Source organism: Protopterus annectens, chromosome 12.part0, assembly GCF_019279795.1.
Source record: "Protopterus annectens isolate FY-2018-M chromosome 12.part0, PAN1.0, whole genome shotgun sequence".
Taxonomy (NCBI): Eukaryota; Metazoa; Chordata; order Ceratodontiformes; family Protopteridae; genus Protopterus; species Protopterus annectens.
This window is the reverse complement of record NC_056746.1, coordinates 789,448,683-789,469,756: the sequence shown is the minus strand read 5'-3', so window position 1 is coordinate 789,469,756 and position 21,074 is coordinate 789,448,683. Positions and strand designations below refer to the sequence as shown.

Below are 21,074 nucleotides of genomic sequence, written 5' to 3'. Positions count from 1 at the left end.
TGGTAGCGATCGACCGGCATTCATGTGAACTACTTCCATTTCGGGCTCCTCAGCAAGAAAGACTGATGTAATGACATCGGCTGCCTAATTTTATACCACTGACGACCCGACTTCAGTCCTGGAGCAACAGCAACCAACACAGAAATACTAAGCCTCTGGTATTCGGGCAGACTGAGGGCTATCCCTGGTAGGATAACCCAAGTGTGATGACTGCAACAGTGAAACATGAAGAAAGTACAGTTGTGTATACTTAACAAATGTAGATGTTCGAGTGTATTCACTGTTGCAATCAGTCAGATCAACATTAAGTTTGATCATATTTTCTGGGAGTGCGGTGAGTTGGTGGACTTTAAGGATTCCCTGCGGGATGCACTGTTGGAGATGCTGGGTAGGCAGATTGGTGTGATGAGGGAGACTATTTTTCTGAGCTATGATACAGAATTGGAATTGCCTAGACATGGTAAGGCATTGTTGTGTCTAATTATGGTGGCTGCCAAAAAAGCAATTACTAAAAAATGGAAGTCAAAATATAAACGAACTATACTAAAAGTACTGAATATAGTAACAGAGCTAAAACAACTGGAACGGAGATAGATAGAAAAGGGTAGGAGCAAACTACATATGAAAAAATGGGAATCATGGGAACACATACATGGGAGGAATGAGGTTTAAAGGAAGGCATGACTTAAATGAGCTATGTAATTTATGGGTGAAAAAGACTGGAAAGATAAGTGATGTATAATAAAAACAAAACAAAAAAAAGCCCCAAAAAGTGGATGAAATACTACAGCACTCAAAACACAATATCCAGCAAGGCAGCTCAGAACAAAAAGATTCACCAACAGCAGATAAATTACCGTAAAAACCTTTTATTCGCTTTCTTGTCTACCGACTTCAGCAGAACAACCAGATAAAAAAAATGTGCTTTTTAAAACTGGCTTTACAGTACTAGGTTTCTTAAATAGAATTGTTTGTATGTTAACATTACTGAAAATATAATGCAAATTTAGTTTACTATTGAATATTTTTAATTGCAACAGCATTCTACTTAAATCAAACTTTCATGTAGGTATAAAATTTAGTCCTAGTTTTAAAACATTCAATTGAGGCTTTTTAAAAGTCTTAGTAGTCAAATTAAACACTTCAATATCCTTATTTACTGGGTATCCATAATGGGAATTCTATTGCTTCTGGACAGGGTAATTTTTTTTGTATAGTCCCATTTGCTTCTCCCTTGGAAACTTGTAGCTCCTTTGCACGTGCCCCTAAAGGGAGTTCTTGAACCCTGGTTCGATTAGGAGAGTACAATAGTATATAATGACGTGTCATAAAAATAAAAAGGTTTTATTTGCTGTTTTAGAACAGGTACCAAAAGACCTCAGAGGTGGAGACTGTACAGCTAAAGTGGAACAGATAGAAACCCTTCGGCAATTAAAACTGGTGGCAGATATTTTACCAAGCTTAAATGATTCTATAAATATAAAATATTTCTTAAAATATCAGAGACTGAAAATATATCAGGAATGTATTTTTGTGGGATTTTTCTTAATATTTTAAGTGGCTTAATAGTGGATGACTTGGTTAACAATTTGTTAATGATAACTTTAATTAGTTAACTATTTAATGGTTTATTTATTTAATTTTATGTATATAAAGATGGCTACTTTGGTTGTTCATAAAGACGAAAATGAGTATAAGGTTTTTACTCTAATGTATCAGCTGTTGGTGGACCTTTTTGTTTTCAGCTGCCTTGGTAGATAGTGTTTTAAGTGATGTACAATGTTTGTAACCGGGAGTGTGTTTGTATGGTTTGCGATGTAAAATGCTTTCACCTAGGATTGTGTCAGTGTGGCTCATTTTCATTTATATAAATGTATGATTGCCTGTGTCATAAGTGATGGTTTAATAAAGATGTTCTCACTTAGAAAAAAAAGGGCAGGAATTGAATAATTTATGTAATGTTGCTTAGATTATATGATATATAGCAATATATGTGAAGTATAATGTTTGTAAATGTGAACTTAATATAGTTTGATTACTTATTACTTTTATACAAATGTAAATTTGCCTATGTCACAAATAACTCAATAAGGGTTTAAAAAAATAAAAAAATAAAAAAAGGAACCTTGAGTAGGCCCCGTATCCCCATTGGTCTGATGGGGCCACTTGGATGACTCTACAGTAAACTCTCAGTTAACCCATGGGGATTGGTAGATGCCAGATAACTAGTTTCTGGCTGCTTAAGAGTTACTATTAAAACAGGCCTAATACTGTACCCTATACTATTTGTTTGGTTTGACTTGTTCTCAGGTTGGAGAGAGAGGGAATTTATTCCCATCTTCAATTTAAAACTCTCAGATTCTAAAAACGTAAGGTATGTTTCTACGGGAGCAAAACAGAAGGTGCAACGCATGAAAACTGTACTGTATTTCTTCAATATTTTTTTGCCGGTTGCTTGTGTTCCAATTAACTGAGAGTTTACCGTGTGTGCCATCAACTCCTGAATCTCTGCAGCTGACAGCAGTCTCTGACAGGGTGAAACTTCTGCGAGAAGTTTGTAACTGAACATCGGTATTTCTAAAAGGGGAATGTTATAACCTCTGGATACGACTCAACATCCATGTTTCTGAGGAGATGGCCTTCTAAGCTTCTGGGTGAAAAGTTAAGTGACTCCAGACTTCCTCCAGAGCAGGACAGTCTGGCAACTTTTCAGGGTTGCTGAAGGGCCCCCCCCTCTGAGAAAGCTCCACGAAAGCCCTGATTTTACAGATCACACCTGCCTAGCTGGCAGTGCCCATTGTGGTTCCCAGGGGCCATGGTAGGAACCATTAGATGAAGCAGGGGCTGTCTAGGAGCAGACTGATGACTGTCCAGACTCAGCAATGAAAAGGGGGGGTGGGACATTGGCTAAGGAAGACCAATCGATCTCCTGAGCACAGAACATCCACTTCACAACATCGAAGATGGAGACAGAAGCTGGCTGCCCGAGCCAACAGTCCCAGAATCCAAAGAAACCCAAGATGTGGAGTTGCACCTCACCCTGACATCAAGACCAGAGCTGAGCTGTCAAGGGCCAATGCTCTGAGTGGGAGGGAGGAACAAACCCAAAGCTGGGATCATCGAACCCAACCAAAAAACTTCCACCTTGATGCCAGTGCTCTGAGGTCCACCCAGCTCAGACACATCCAGAGTCAACAAGATCAATTTGGGAAGTGGAAGCTGGACACGGCAAAGCAGTCAGATCTGTCATCAAAGGCAGAAACACAGCTGGGCCTGAAGACCTTGGATCCATAGTTCTTGAAGGAGGAACACCAAGGTAACAGAGCAAAGGTTCTAGGAAGGGGTGCCAGACTTGAAAGGATAATAACTAACTGCATCAGAGTCTTCAAGAAGGACCTCATCAGCTGCTCCAAATCTGAGGCTTTGAAACTGCCCATCAACCTTGATGACCAAACAGATGACACCACCAATGGAGCTTTGCGGGTCACTTGGAAGACTAACAACCTGCCTTTTGGATCTATATGGAGAGACTTTAAACTGGGGTGGGGAATGAAGACTCTGGTGGAGTGAAAGGGGAGTAGGGGGAAGCTACCTGACCAAAAAAGGGCTTGGTACGCTTAAGACTACAGACACTACTTTGCTTGTGGTTGGCATCAAAGGCAATCAGCTCAAAGGAGTTGGAACTGATGCTGGTGCCGAGGCAGTCAGGGCACGTGAAGGTCTTGAGACCTTCGGGGACACCAGTGCAGAGGCTGCTGGGGCACCTGAAGGTCTTTGGACCTTTGGTTTCGGAGAGCCATAAGAGGGTCCAGGCATGGAAATCTTGGAGTCCTTAAAAGGACTGTGAGGTTTGTCAGAGCTGTCCTTGGCAATAAAAAAGAAGAACCAGTGGAAAAGAGACTCTTCAAGACTAACTTAGTTCTTCTTTCATTAACTGCTCCAGACCCGAACCCTTTGCGAATCAAACAGGAGGAATCAAGGTGGGCAAACCCCAAGCAATAGGTGTACTTGTAATGTGCATTTTGCGAAGGCAGCTCGTTCCCTCAAGCAACACATTTACTGAATCCCTTATCCATGGCGAAAAACGAACTCTGGAACACAACACACTACACAGTACAAAACAATATGCTAAAATACACAAAAGTGAAAAAGACTACCCTACCCAGAAAAACAGTCTCAATACTGCAGACAAAAAAAATCTCAGAGAGGCAGGAAAAGTCCACTGTTAACTACATCCACCAGAACGATAACAATTCTAAACCTAAACTTAGCTAATCTACCTAAACCTATCTTATAAACTAACACCTAAAGGAGAGGGGAAAAAGCATTAAAAAAAGCACCAAAAAGGACACATTTTTTCAGAGCCACAAATCAAGCTGCTAACTGGAATGGCAGCTAACTTGATCTGGGGTATCTGCAGGGGATTGTGGATACGGAGGCGGAGCCCGGTGAGTTGAAGTCTTGAGGAATTGGCCAGTGTCGGATTGGATAACCTACAGGCTGAACCAGACTGAGAAGACATCATCCGATCCAAGAGTTTTGCCAGTCTCTTCTCCGGTCTTTTTAAATTCCTGCAATTCTATCAATTCATGGAGACATGCTTCTCAACTGCCATGAGTTAAGAATACTGCTAGGACTTTTTACCTCAGCTTTTGCCTTGTTCCACTTATATTTAATGACTTTCGTCTGATTTTCCTTAAAAGATAACCCTGTTTAAACATGTATATGTTGTTCAATAATTGAAATAAGCCTATAGAAAGTTTCTTATTATATGAGGTCTAGTATTTAAAGGCCTTCTACTCCAAAGAATAAAGTGTTCCTCTTTTGGGCCCCATACTATGACTTCCAAAGGCAGGTGCTATCATTATTAATGATCAGAGGTTGAAGGGTATGCATGGAGATCTGTTAACCACAAGTTTTGCCCACTTTAATATAATGCATCATAACACATTAATTTTGAGTATCTGTAATGACCTATGATTCTGTCAACATACAAATATTTCCAAGTTGTTCTGAAAATCAGTCATAAAAAACACTTTCAAACAGATGCATGGCTCAAAGCAGCACTACAAATTAAAATAAAAAAACAGAAGAAATACAATGAATACTTAAAAATGTAGTAAAATTCTGCAATGCTGTTTTCTGCCACATTCATGTACATACACAGATATGTTTGGCAGCTGCCTGTGAAGCACTTTGCAGCATTTTACTGACCAGCTGGTAGTGTGTGAATCTTACCTGCTCAAATGACTTCAGACCAGCTTCCTTTCCCAGCCTCAGTAAATCTTCCAAAATAAGTTTCTTCAAGTCCTGTCAAAATTAATACTTTTTAACGTAAGCAAAAATGTATTACACATATAATACATTCAATGCATCAGCTGACGAAATGAGCATCTTTGGTACAGTTATTCTGACTGCTTTACTTAAAAGGGGGCAATACCAAGATGTTACAATCACTAAGTCAGGGACTTCAAAAGCAGCAAATACAAGTAGAACTACTATCTTAACTAAAGAACTGGTCAGTTCCTTTACAAGAAGAGGCAACATGACAGAAGGATACAAAAGCTGGTGGGGCTGACAATGTATTTCACTAGTAATAACCAAAACATGGAATATTTCCGGATTAACAGCTTAACACTTCACTCAAATTTAACAAATTCTTTTGTGTCTTTGAATCAGATGTACGATTTTAATCAACTGTTCAGGAAGATTAACTGCATTACTTAAGTCAGTGTGATATATCATGGTTTGAGCTGCTTATTCTCAACCACCGCTTCGAGGTGGTGAAGGCATTGCCCCAAAAAATTTGATCCTCTGCACTTGGTTGTACTGTTTAGGAAGGAGCAGATGTGCAAGTGTGTGAGGTATTCACTCTATCAGCAGATGAAGTGTCTATTCTTCACAGTTTGGATGTTTGAGTATGTAGCTTAACAGCAATGCTCTTTACTGAAAATGGCAAGAAGCTTTCAGTAACATACAGCATCATAGACACTCAAACCTCACTGCAACAAGTGCCTGCCTGACAGGAAGGAGAAAAGTGTGTGTCTGTCTGTGTACGTCTGTCTATGTGTGGATATTTACCATGCAACTCAAGTGCTTGGCTGTGACCCCCCCTCCCACGCTTACTATATATATATATATATATATATATATATATATATATATATATATATATATATATATATATATATATATATATATATATATATATATATATATATATACATATATATATATATATATATACATACACACACACCCCCCCAACTCCAAGGTTCCTATCTTGAAGGCAGAGGCGCAAGCATAATCAAGGATTCTCAGTTCTCTTCATAGCAGTAAGAAATAAAATGTTTGTTTTTATAAATGTGTGTGTGTGTGTGTGTGTGTGTGTGTGTGTGTGTGTGTGTGTGTGTGTGTGTGTGTATATATATATATATATATATATATATATATATATATATATATATACATACATACATACATACACACACACACTGGATATAATAAGTGTACACACCCCTGTTAAAATGCCAGGTTTTTTTGATACAAAAAAAAGGAGACCATAACAAATCATTTCAAAACTTTTCCCACCTTTAATGTGAGCTATAACCTGTACAACTCAATTGAAAAACAAACAAATCTGTTAGGTGAAAATATTAAAAAAGTACAATACGCTGGTTGCATAAGTGTGCACACCCTTAAACTAATACTTTGTTGTGTGTGCACACCCTTAAACTAATACTTTGTTGAAGCATCTTTTGATTTAATTCCAGCATTCAGTCTTCTTGGGTAGAAGTCTATCAGCATGGCACATCTTGATTTGGCAATATTTGCCCACTCTTCCTTGGGAAAGCGCTCCAAATCTGTTAGACTGTGAGGGCCTCTCTTCTGCACAGCCCTCTTCAGTTACCCCACAGATTTTCTATTGGATTTAGGTCTGGGCTCTGGCTGGGCCATTCCAAGACTAATTTTCATCTGGTGAAGCCATTCTTTTGTTGATTTGGATATATGCTTGGGGTCATTGTCGTGTTGAAAGGTGAAATTACTCTTCATCTTCAGCTTTCTTGCAGATGCCTGAAGGTTTTGGACCAAAAGTGACTGGCATTTGGAACTGTTCATAATTCCCTCTACCTTGACTAAAGCCCCAGTTCCAGCTGAAGAAAAGCAACCCCAAAGCATGATACTGCCACCACTATGCTTCACCATGGGGTTGGTGTTCTTTTGGTGATGCGAAGTGTTGTTTCTGCGCCAAACGTACCTTTTGGAATTGTGGCCAAAAAGTTCAACCTTGGTCTCATCAGACCATAACACATTTTCCCACATGTTTTTGGGAGACTATGTATTGTTTTGGAAATTTTAGCTGGGCCTTGATGTTTTTCTGTGTAAGAAAAGGCTTCTGTCTTTCAACCCTACCCCACAGTCCAGACATACAGAGAATACAGGAGAATGTTGTCACATATAGTACACAACCAGTACTCGCCAGAAATTCCTGCAGCTCCTTCAGTGCTGCTGTAGGTCTCTTGGCAGCCTCCCTGACCAGTTTTCATCTTGTCTTTTCATCAATTTTTGAGGGAACATCCAGTTCTTTGCAGGGGTGCCGGAAGCTGTTGATGACTGGGGGGACGGAGGTTGAGAGGGGCACAGTCATCTAAAAAGGGCAATTTTTTTATAACTATTTACTACCACAACATAAGTTCACTTGGGGGACATTTTAAGCTTAGCCAATTCCCTTTGGGTGGTTGAATTAACATTTTCTGATTGATCTTACCTATCCCATGGCTGATAATTGTATATTATCCCTAGTGAGAATAACTGTGATCATTCCATATATAATTTTAGGGGACCCATGTAAGGGATGCAGCATTTAGGAACTGCCTCTATCCATTAGTGACATGAGGGGCAATCCTCTAGTACATTTTCTATTACCCATCCTTAGATCCAAGTTGCATTTGAATATGGATGGATGAGCTTTATATTATTTTTATGGATAGTCTGTTCTGGAATAGTTGTAGCCTCTGTGATATATATCCATCTCTACACAATGTTCAGTTTAAATGCCTGGACTGAGTATTTATGATACCATCCGATTTGCTGATGTTCAGTAGGTCCATCTGTATTAGGTCGGAGGATGCCTTGTATGCCTGACATGTCACCTCTAAGCACTGTGTAAAATACTGAGTATAGTAATAAATCTTTGAGGTGATCCATGCAAGACCTATTGTTTAGGACTTGTATCCTTTTAAGTAAGATATCTCTGAAGGTATTCCAATTGTTGCATGGGGCTGGACAGATGCATGCCAAAGTGGGCATTATACAAAATGATTGACCTAAAGAGAGCTTTGTAAAGAGGGACAACAACATATTTAGATCTAGTCACAAAGCTGTGAAATATAGAAAGGCTTTCTTATTACTCTGGGCACATGTTGGTCAAAAGTTAGGTCACTGTACACATAAGTTCCCAAATGCCAAACAATTGGGTCAGTTCTCAGAGGGCATTGTCATGATTTTGACACAAGTTATTGTTTGGGACAAACATTCCTGCATGATGGTTAAGTCATTTGGGGATTCAATAACTGCTCCTAGCGTGCAGTCATCTCAAAATTAGCCACCCAATGCCCTTTGGTATTTCCTTTTACTTTTGAGATGTATATGCCAAACAGAAAAAGTCTCAGCACGAACCATGGAGGACTCCAATGGTGACTTGTCTCTTCACCTACTTTGCCAACTTGCTCACAGGATGTAGGAGATCAATCTAGCTAGTGATTCAAGTGCTTGCTCTTACATTATTCATCTTTTGTACTACACCTGACAGAGGATTGTGTCAAAAGGCTTGGCCAAGTCAAGGTAATGTGGTGTGAACTGTTTTACCTTCATCCATTGCTTTGATAACACAAGTAAACCTTAAAATTTGCCCATGATTTTGAGTCTGTCACACTTTCCTCTGGGCTCAAACACATTTTAGGGTCATGCATACATGTATGCAGGGCCAGTGCTAGTATTTTGGGGGCCCCCAGCAAGATTCAAGTTGGGGGCCCTACCCAGGAGAATATAAAATGTGTGACCATATTGCCATCATGCCTCCTTCCCTATCAAGCTCATGCAGCACCATTTAACAATCACTGTGTAGTGTTATTACATTCAGACCATTAAAAAGACTTGAAATGTCAAGGTACACACTGGCTGGCATTTAGTACCAATGTTACATTATGACAAGCCCCTGTACCACAGTAAGGTAGCCGCTCAAAATGGTACACACACATACTGACTGGGACTGTGCAGTGGTGCAGCAGTTAACTTTGTCACCCCCCTCCCAGCAAGAGGTTCTCTGGTTCGATTCTCAGCTGGGGTGCATTCTGTGTGGAGTCTGCATGTCCTAACTGCGTTCGTGTGGTGTTCTCCCACATTCCAAAGACATGCTTCTGCAGCATTTCTATCTGGGCCTCTGCTAAAAATAGGCTCTGTCCTAGTCGGACTTTCCCAGTCAACAAATGTTAAATAAATAAAATTTAGTACCAATAAATTATGACAAGCCACTGTACCACAGCAAGGTAGCCACACACAGAGTTTCACACACTGACTGGTAATGTTACATTACGACAAGCCCCTGTACCACAGCAAGGTAGCCACTCACAAATACACACACACACACACACACACACACGGACTGGCATTTAGTTGTAATGTTGTTACATTATGGCAAGCCTCTGTACAGCATCAAGGTAGCCAGTCCCACAGAAGTATACAAAGACACCCACACAGACTCCCTCATACAGGACAGAGACACAAGGCAAACAGTTACACAGACTCGCAGACAGGACATAGACACCCACAGTTACACAGACTCGCAGACAGGACATAGACACCCACACATGATGGACAGCACTACAGTAAGACTGAACATTAGGAATTCAAAATACTGGGCTTATGAACGAATAATGATGCTAGAATAAGATTTTGCAGTAGCATATGTTGTGTGACCCCACATTTTTGAAGAACAGACCAAAACTAACAAACATTTGGACATTGTGCAACATTCTCACAGCCCCTACCAACCTCCTAACCTCTCAGCATAATTCCAAATCTGAAAATAACTGCAGAACAAAGGTGTAATATCAAGGATAGTTACAAACATTGCTATGATAAACTTAGAAAAATATTAGAACAACAGGGATTGCATTAGCATTCATTACGATAATCAGTACATTCTGCAGAACTATCATAGTCCCCCCAAAAGTCTCAGCACAATTTTAGAGGAGGTATAAACAAAAAAAAAAAAAAGACAAGGACGTAACATTAGGGGGTTTAAAACATTGTGGTTATGAACTAATAAAGATGGTAGAATAAGATTTTTCCAGTAGCATGCATTGTGTGAATTCACATTTTTGATGACTAACAGACCAAAAATACAGGTCAAACATCTAAACATTGTGCAACATTCTCACAGCCCCTACCCCTCTCTTCTAACCTCACATCTTAACAATTCCAGACAAAGCCCCAAAAGAAAATGCAAAACAAAGGCATAATATCAGGGATAGTTTGAAACTTTACTATGATCAACTTCGATAGTAGGACAGAGGTGCACTGGCACGCATTAAGACATCAGTACATTCTGCAGAATTGTCACAGCCCTTACCCCCCAGTATCTCAGCACAATAAATCTGGATGAAGTGAAAGTAAAATAAAAACACAAAGGCATAACATAAAAAAATGTGCTCATCAGCAAATATAGATGCTGGAATAACATCTGAATATTGCACAACATTCTCACAGACTGTAATCCCCCTACCAACCTGTCAGCACAATAACTCTAGACAAAGCAAAAAATTATCATAGAACAAAGGCGTACCATCAGGGATAGTTGTAAATGCTGCCGGTGTACACAATACTAGTATAACAGGGTTTGCATTAGTATACATTAAAACAGCAGCTGTACATTCTGCAACATTCTCACAGCCACTAACTCCCCTCCCAACCTCTCAGCACAATAATTCTGGACAGAGCAAAAAATGATCATAGAACAAAGGTGTAGCATCAGGCATAGTTGTAAACATTGCCGGTATACACAAAACATACTAGCAGAACAGGGTTTGCATTGGTATACATTAAAACATCTGTATATTCTGCAGCATTCTTACAGCCACTATCCCCCACTACCAATATTTCAGCACAATTGCACACAAAACAAAAATGCAATATTGAATATTCTTATGCAAGACTAGATAAAAAAAACTACATCAAATCTGGACATTAATTACAAACAAGCCTTCCTTCCTCAGCCTCTTAGTAGCAGAATTCTCTCTCCCTAGGTTTCCTCGCCCCCCCCCCCCGCAAAAAATAAAGTTAAAAATAAACCCAGCAACTTACCTTTTCTGCAGTTGATAGAAGGCTGCAACTATTCCTCCGCTTGCTTCTACTACACACAGACCAGACCTGTTCAGCCCTTTTAAATTGCCCTCAAAAGGACAGTTTTTCAGATTTTTTAGAAATCGCCCTTACAAGGGCAGTTAAAATAAAGCTGCTTTGCTGGTCCCAATGTCATTCCAGCAAAACCTGCATCCTCCATCCATCCTCACAGCATACCTCTCAACATCTTAGCATGACAAATCTGGACAAATCCAAAAATAATAGGGGTACAAATGCTTAAAAATAGGGACACTTTTTAAATATTGCTTATATAAACTTACAAACTTGCTTTTAGACTTTGCCTTAGCATACATTTTTCTGACGGATATAAAGTCTAAAACTTAAATGTATGTGTCTACTATTTTTTAGTGACTTCAATACTCATTACTGTACAAGAAAACCACAAATTTTATGAAGAACAAACCAAAAATATAAAGCAAAAATCTGGATATTCTTAAAAATCTGGGCAGTTCAGATATGTGGCCTAACATCGACAATCAAAAGAACTGACCCAACAGACCAGATATTAAGGTAAACCCAAACAGGAAGCTAGAACTTGCTTCTTGATTGCTACAGCCAATCAGGTCCCTTGCTTCAGTAAAGTGGACCTGATTGAGAGCAGCTAACAAGTAAAGCAAGGGACCTGATTGGCTGCAGCCATTAAGGAAGCAAGTTCTTTCAGGGAAAAAAAAAAAAAAAAAAAGCGGAATCGCACGACGGCACTGCCGAATGAATGAGGAGACAAACAAGGATTGAAGTGATGTTGAAACCCGCGGCTGCTTCATATGGGGGCCCTCGTACGTGGGAAGATAATCGGGGGCTCACCACGGCCGCAGGTTTGGCGGGTGCCTAACGCCGGCTATGCATGTATGCATTCTTTGATTCACCTTCCTGACTGTATTAGACTATATTCCTTGTTTAATAGATCACCAGTTAGATTGTGTTTTAATTTTTTAGTTTTGAACAGTCTTCTAGTTAGCAATGAAACAAAATATATGAACCAATGACAAAACTACCCATTCCATAAAATTTCAGCCATAAAAGGCCACTCAAACTTCTGTCATTAGAATCCACCAATATCAGTAAATATGCAAAATCTCTGCATAAGTAAGTCATCTAAATAATTCCACATTAAAGGGATCTCTAACTAATGAAGAGGCTGCTGCTAGGAAACAACTTTATGTTTCATATACAAAGTGGCTGTTGCCCTTGAAGAATAAATTGCCTATGTTACATTAAACAACGATAAGCTAGTAATATTGCAATAGGGAATGGATGGCAAACTAACAGGTTCATAGTTACTAGGTAATTCCTCCAAAGGAGGACATTCACAGGACTGCAGCATACACTCCCTTTAAAGTGCAATCCAGTAAAGTATCAGCTATCCAACTGCATACTGTGGGAGTAGAACCCACAGCCTTCTGCATTAAAAGCAAGGCTACTACCTGTTGTGGTACTAAAAATGCAAGCAGACTCACAATAAGCAGCACTAAACTTCTCTTCCCCTGAAGCTCTCAGCAAAACTTTTTATTTATTTACCAGGAAAGTCCAACTTGGAACAAAGCCAATTTTCAGCAGAGGCCCAGGGAGAAATACTCCAGACGCATGTCTTTGTAACATGGGAGGAAACCAGAGCACCCAGAGGAAACCCACACATACACAGGGAAGACTTACAGACTTCACAGAAGGCACCCCCAGCCAAGAATCAAACCAGAAACCTCTTACTGTGAGGCAACACCACTACCACTGCACCATCTACTTGAAGCAACTAAACCTTGCTTTCATAGCAGACCAAATCTGGAAAAAGCCAAAATTTATTTTGGGGGGGGGGGCAAAGGCCCAAAACCAGGGACACATTTTAAATGTTGCTTGCATAATCTTAGAACGTTGCTAAAATAGTGTTTTGTGTTATCAAAAAAATAAGAAGAGTGGAATTTAAAGGGCTATCATTATTTATTTACTGAATGCTACAGAGTGATTTGCCAGAAACCACAAATTTTAAGAGGAACAGCCCAAGCTCCCTAGATCACGAGTGGTGGTGTGGGTAGAGCATGCAGGCTCCTGTACCTAAGGTGCAGGGTTGAGCCTGAGTAACTGTCACGACGGGTCACAAATAACTGGGGCATTTTCACACAGAAATGTTATTCTAAGCCCATGGTTCATGATGTGTTGTCCACCCCAGACACTCCTGCTATAGGAACTTGTCTTCTGTGCTCCAGCAAGAGACACTACGTGGATTCTTCTTTCTTCCTTGGAGATGGGCAAATCAGCATCAACTAATTGTTTCTATATGTCTGGCTGCTACTTCCAACACATACTCTCACTTATCAACTTGGATACCAATGGTATATTTAGGGCAAAAGCTCTATGCCATTGGAATACCTAAGCAATGGCTGTGTACAAGTTTCCTCAAAAAACAAAACTTTGGAACTCCATGATTTTTCATATTGAAGCCTTAAAAACAGAATTTCAGTGAGCAGGAAGACACACACAATCTATGGAGCATAAACAAAATGGAGCCTTCCTGTCCTTACTGTGGACCAAATCTAAAACAAAAATGGAGCCTTCCATGGACCACCAAATCTAAATCTATGGAACCTTCCTGCAAACGGGGCATAAACAAAAACGGAGCCTGGAGTGCAGCCTTAAAAATCTCTTCTTACCGTGGACCTTCCTGTATAAGCATAATGAAGCACAGCCTTGGGGGAAACCAGAACACATAAAACCTCTCTCCTTCCTGCAAATGGAGCACTGGCAGCAGGACTGATGTGATCAGGAAGGCAGCAGGCTTGTGGAACATATTCTTATTTCCGCGCACTTTTCAATATACATTAGCGTGCAGACACACACCCACCCTTAAAATCTATAGAGCATAAACAAAATGGAGCCTTCCTCTCCTTACTGTGGACCAAATCTAAAACAAAAACGGAGCCTTCCTGTGGACCAAATCTAAATCTACGGTACCTTCCTGCAAACACAGCAAAAACAAAAACAGAGCCTGGAGTACAGCCTTAAAATCTCTCCTTACCGTGGACCTTCCTGTATAAGCATAATGGAGCACAGCCTTGTGGGAAAACAAAACACATATAACCTCTCTCCTTCCTGCAAATGGAGCACTGTCACTTTTGAATTTACGTTAGCGTGCAGGTCAGCCTATAGGTCTTGCAGCTGTAAAAGTGGGGGGTGCTCCCTCCCCCTCGCTCTGATTCCGGCACCTATGGTTCTTTGCAATGTCACTGCTGTCTCATATTTTCTCCACTTTTTGATGACTGTGTTCCATGGTATATCCAATGTTATGGAAATTTTTTTGTACCCTTCCCCTGACTGATACCATTAAACAATGAGATCCCTTTGATGCTTTGTAAGCTCTCTGCGAAGCATGGCTTTTGCTGTAGCAGACAACTGAGTAAATGTCAGGAAAATCCTACTAGGACAGCTGAACTTTATTTGGGGTTAATCAGTCTCTAACTGATGGCAGGTGCGTACCCAAGAAGACTGAATGTTGTGATTAAATCAAAATGTAATTCAACAAAGTATTAGGTTTAAGGGTACGCACACACAACAAAATAAGAAGTTATGTACTCACCATAACGATCCATGTTTATATCCCATCTCACCCTTCGTTTTTACATATGGGTTCAGACCAGATCCTAGGCTCCGACTTGGCCGATTTACAAGCTGAAAGACTTCTGGTTGGCTCATGGCTAAGCAGGTATCCCATGGTGCACCAGTACAATCCCCAGATCTTGTTTGCTGCACACTAGAACAACCATAAAAAAAAAACAATACTAAAGGGTATCCAACCAAGGGCAACCAAATTATTATTTCCGATATTCCAGGATGGGGGAAGGAGGGCGAGTTGGTAAAAATGAAGGGTGAGATGGACTACCAACATGGAACGTTACGTTGAGTACATAACTTCTTAATGTTAGGTAGTCTGATCTCACCTTCATTTTTACATATGGGACAGCATCCCTAGTGCCTTATTCTTGGGTGGCTCATTGGAAAATACTCTTGAGCACTGTGGAGCCAAAGGATGCTCTACCCCTGGATGCCAAATCCAATTTGTAATGCGTAATAAAAGTGTGAGGGGTGGCCCACGTAGCTGCTGCACAAATATCATCAAGTGGTACCCTGGCTTGAAAGGCTGCAGAGGTAGACAGTGACCTGGCAGAATGAGCTTTGATCCTGTAGGGTAAAGGTTTGCCCTCCGAGCTACAGATAAAGGCTATACAACTGGAAATCCAATTAGGTAAGTGTCACTTTAGAAACTGGTAAGCCTAATCTAGAGTCAGAAAAGGAAATGAATTGATCTGATTTCCTGAAAGCCTTAGTCTGCTGTAGATAAAAACGTAGTTGTCTATGAATGTTTAGCTGATGAAAATGGTACTCAGCTGCATTACACTGGTTAGGGAAGAAAACTGGGGGTTCTATTAATTGGTTTAAGGTAGCATTAGAACAAACATTGGGGACAAACGAAGGATTAGTACGTAATGACACCCTATCTTTGTGAAAAATCAAATACGGTGGCTTAAAAGACGAGGCCTGTAGCTCCGATACCAGTCTAGCTGATGTGACAGCTGCCAAAAACAAGGTCTTCCAAGACAAAAATTTTAGAAAAGATGAGTGGGAAGGTTCAAAGGGTGGAGAAGTCAATTTGGACAACACAAAACGTAAATCCCAAGAAGCCACTGGTTCTTGCAGAGGTGGGTCTCAATAGAGTGGCCCCTTTCAAAAAGGGCTTGCATAGATTATGAGACATTAAATTGGTATCTGGAAAACCCAAGTGAAAATGAGAAATCGCCAACTGGACTCTGATAGTGGCAGCGGCAGATCCTTGCTGAAAAAGGTCAGAAAGTAAATCCAGAATCACAGGGATAGAAGCAGTGTATGGATCTACATTCATTCTCTGTGCCCAAATAGAACATCTTTTCCATTTACTGCCATACAGCCTCCTAGTTGAAGGTTTATGGGAGGACATAAGAATATGTGACACTGAGGATGATATATCATGAAGCCCGGCTAGGGCTGGAACTGGAGCAGCCACGCTGTTAATTTGAGGGTGTGGATTGAGGGGTGTAGCGAACTCGACATGCGAGTCAATAGATCTGGAGCTGGGTCCAGAATCCAAGGCCCGTCCAGGAGGAGAGGCTTGAGGAAGGGGAACCAGACCTGACGAGGCCAGTAAGGAGCAATGAGGATTAACTTGCTTTCCAGCCAACTGGCTTTATGAATCACTTTGGAAATGAGAGGGATTGGAGGAAAGGCATACAGAAGTCCCATGGGTCAATCGTAAGCCAGAGCGTCTCTGGGAGTCTCCCCCAGAGGGGGAATGAGGGAAAAACAGCTGCTGCATTTGGTATTGACTGGGCTGGCAAAAAGGTTGCAGCAAGGCTTTCCCCATTTCCGGAAAATCTGATCCACTGTTTCCCATTTCAGAGACAACTTGTGAGGCATTAGGATTGCCCGGCTGAGCTTGTCGGCTATCAAGTTGGTTGTCCCTGGAATGTGCATTGCAATCAGAAAATACTGGGAAGAAATCGCCCATTCCCAAACTCACATGGCCTCTTGACAGAGTGGGTAAAGATCTGGTACCGCCCTGTTTGTTGATGTACCAAACCACTGACATGTCTGATTGTATCGCAATTGTCCCTAGAGGAAGAAGGTCTTGAAGTGCTTGCAATGCCAGAAGCACTGCCCTCATCTTCAGAACACTGATATGCAGATGAGCCTCGTGTTCTTGCCATGTGCCTTGGACAGTCCTGCCGAGATAATGTCCCCCCCACCCGATCTGGGAGGTATCCGTGGTCACAGTGGCAATGGGTGGGGTCGGAACAAAGGGGGCACCCATGATCAGTTGAAGGTCCTTCTTGCATGATTCCGTATCGTAACATATTAAAAATCTAAAAATTCAACAGAATCAATGTTTCAAAGGTCGAGCTTTTAAAAAAGGTTTAAGTGACACCATTTGATTCAACCCTGGGGGCTTGTCTGCATTAAATCTAATAATCCATCTCTGCTCAGCAGCTTCTGTGTCATTAGATAAATTACCCCACCTTAACTTCTCAGACAATATTTGTAAAACCAGAAATTTAAAAATATATTCAGGTCCTGTATTCATGCTGTGCATAGCAATCACACTATTGTCCTTGCAGTTCCTAATATCCTTATAATGTTCGAGGATCCTGTTCTTCAGGCGTCTTATTGGTCTTACCTATGTAGAAGCTGTAGCATACTACACAGTAAGCGAAGTAGACCACGTTTGATGTAGTACAATCAGTGTAGAGATTACTGCTATGACTGAATTTTTACATATGGGACAGCGTCCCTAGTGCCTTATTCTTAGGTGAAGAGGTCTCCGCTAACTCTTTCTTCGTGGCCACCACCACCACCATGGCATCCTTGGATAAGAACTCTTTACCAGGAGGGGCAGACAAGAACTTATTTGGTCTCCTGGGGACTGGCTCCACGGTGTCAGGAGTATCCCACACCTTTCAACTAACTAGATCCATCAGTTCGTCAAAAGGTGGGGACACCCAAGAGGCAGAAGCTTGAGACCCGAAAGCCTTCATGTACACAGACTCCTCATCAGAAGGGTTAACAGTGGGCCAGTCGCACCTCTGTCTAAGGATTTCTAAAATATCCACAAAGGAGACATCATCAGAGGACGACTTGGGGGACCCTTCCGATTCCTCGAGGTCAGTGTCCAATGTCAAAGACTCATCCTGGGAGTCAATATGTTTCCTCTTACATAACCTCTTCTGGGAAGGCTCCTCAGAAGGCTATTCCGGGGAAGCCTCGGAAGAGTGAGGGCCACGAGCCGATGGCTCCTGAGGCTGTGGGTCTCTGCCGTCTCCAGAGAGAGTAGGGTCTGAGACTGAACTGGCTGCTCTTGGGGGAAGAGTGCTGGTGCCACTGGCAGGGGCTGGAGAATGAGACAGCACGCTCATCATTTCAAATGCTGACCTCTCCGGCTCCAAAGACCTCTCCCACTCCGAAGAGACGTGGGTCAGCGCCGGAGCCAGAGCTGTCGGTGCTTTGGCCAGGGTGAGCTGGGACCCTGCATCTATCTCGGAGCAGAGAGGAAGGCTCGAAACCGAAAATCGATTCCAACCCTCCCTGTCGGTGCCGACAGGAGAGCTTCAGCCCCTGGACACGACAGACAGCACCACACATGTCGGAGCCGAACCCGGCTCCAAGGCAGCAACAAAGTGAGTTGGAGCCGGCATTTCCTCCATTGGCACCAAGCACTCCAGCTCCAAAAGGACAGTATGGCTCAGAGGAGGAATAGTAGACAAGGGCAAAGCTGGGCCAAGTGGCTCCAGAGCCGACTGGGTCGGAGCCAACAATAATTTTGGTAAGGTAGAAGACTTCAGGAGTCTCAGCACTACCCTCTCCACATCTTCTTCTGAAAGGCTCCTGGAAGACATAGTTGGGGATCTTGACCTGGGGGGCACTGGAGACTTAATTGTTATAGAAACCGGTAGGGAGCTTACAGACAGGCTCCAAGTAGCAGTGTCAACTTCTGTATCAATAGGTTCAGAGATCGGTTCCGAAACATCTGTAACCGACTGACACCACTCTCCTTCAGCTCCAAAGGCGGAGGAGTCGAGGAGGCAGATTTGGATTGTTTCGACTGTTTAGGTGGTGGATCCGAAACACCAGCCGGTGCCAGAGAAGGCCTTTTTGAGGATTTTGATTTCCCAGACTTAGAGGAAGCCGAAGCACTGGATAGTGCTTCCTCAAAGCATGGTTTCAAGAGACCCTTGAGTATGAGTTTGTTCTTTCCCTCCAGTAACACTCTAGGAGAGAAAGCATGGCAGAACAAACATGAATCCTGTAAGTGGATGGCCCCTAGGCAGTAGACACAGCTACTGTGGCTATCCATTAAGGACATCTTTTGGGAGCATTTCATGCACTTTTTGAACCCCGAGGGTTTATGCTCCTTACTTTCCTTGGACATATTACACACGCACACAAGCCAGAGAGATTGAAAAGGAGAAAAAGGAGGAGGACTAGGTCCTCTAAAACAGGACTAGCCCGGTCTAGTGAAATTAGGTCTTCTAACTTAAACAGACCAGAAAGGAAAGCCCATGCACACAAGAGAAATTGTAAAATACACAATAAATGTCTATATTCCTAAAGAAAAACCGGTAGTATATACTTGCAATCCTAGTAAATTCACAAGCGGATCCCGCCAAAACAAACAATGTCAAAATAGCAGAACTAACTGCCAAAGGTGACCAAAACAAAAAGGTCAGAATAACAACAGACAAGACAACAGGAGCCCCTGGTGACTAAATGCGGAAAACCGCCAAAAACACTGCCTGATATCAAAAAATGAGCAATGGCGCCTAAACTAACTGGCAAACAGGATACCAATAACAACTAGTAAACTAAGTTGCACTCACAAAGGGCAAGCAATACAACTGCCTAATCTATTAGCAACACTAACTATACAATAAAGCATTGAATATAAAGAAGTTTGAAAAAAACTTAGCCAGAGCCAAGAGAAGCACAACCAAACTCGATGCGGCAAACGAGATCTGGGGATTGTACAGGTGCACCATGGGATACCTGCTTAGCCATGAGCCAACCAGAAGTCTTCCAGCTTTTAAATCGGCCGAGTCGGAACAGAGGATCAGCTCCGAACCCATATGTAAAAACGAAGGTGAGATTGGACTATCTAACATTATTAGTTGAAGGGTGTGCACACAAAGTATTAGTTTAAGGCTGTGCACACTTATGCAACCAGCGTATTGTACTTCTTAATTTTGTTTATCTCCACCTCCCAACAGATTTTTCAATTGAATTGTACAGGTTATAGGTCACATTAAAGGTGGGAAAAGTTTTGAAATGATTTATTGTGATCTCATATCACAAAAACCTGGCATTTTAACAGGGGTGTGTACACTTTTTATATCCACTGTGTGTGTGTGTATATATATACATACATATATATATATATATATATATATATATATATTATATGCTCATTTGCATGTGTATTGTATACATATCAGTTGGGAATGAACAATCTCCCCCAAAAATATGGGGTACAGACATCATGCAGACACCTTTACAGATTCTAGTGTTTCAGCAAGACATACATAAGACACAGTGAGTGCATTTTACAGCTACTAAAGTAGCTGCTTTTAACGCATTGTGAGTACACTACTGAAACACCAGAATCTGTAAAAGTAAAATCTGTTTCAGCAAATATTTCTGCATGGTGTGCATGCATCCCATAATGATGGAGACTATACTCCCTATATCCCTAAAGAACATATACATATACACGTACTTTAGTGCAATACAAATAATGCAGAATAAATCCAAATGTTCCTGAGTAAATTATGGAGTATCAAACATTCAAAGTAGCTTTTGCTATGTCTCACTGAGCAGAAGACCAGTGCAGCTTTCTAAAGCCTTTATTAAAAGGCAGCAGGAACACTCAGCTGATCTCAGTATAAAGCTAACACGAGTTAACACCGGATACACTTAAAAGGCTCAAACTAATTCTGCAGAAATGCAGCATCATCTCCTTCAGAAAAATTACTACCGATGGCGTGGCCAAGGATGAACACAGGATAGCAGCAGATTTCTTCAGCTCCACCAATTTCATTACATTGACAGGAATTAATTACTTAAAAAATTAATTCTTGAAGTAA

At 41.3% G+C, this 21,074-nt stretch overlaps 1 protein-coding gene across 5 annotated transcripts in view; it reads right to left on the bottom strand.

The window, feature by feature from the left end:
• ACSL1 (acyl-CoA synthetase long chain family member 1) overlaps window positions 1-21,074 on the bottom strand; it is a 1,450,848-nt gene that overhangs the window by 22,475 nt on the left and 1,407,299 nt on the right. For all 5 annotated transcript variants that reach the window (XM_044089832.1, XM_044089833.1, XM_044089830.1 and 2 more), the window contains one exon: window positions 5,239-5,310. In XM_044089832.1, the coding sequence (XP_043945767.1) occupies window positions 5,239-5,310 (72 nt within the window). The remainder of the gene's footprint in view (window positions 1-5,238; window positions 5,311-21,074) is intronic.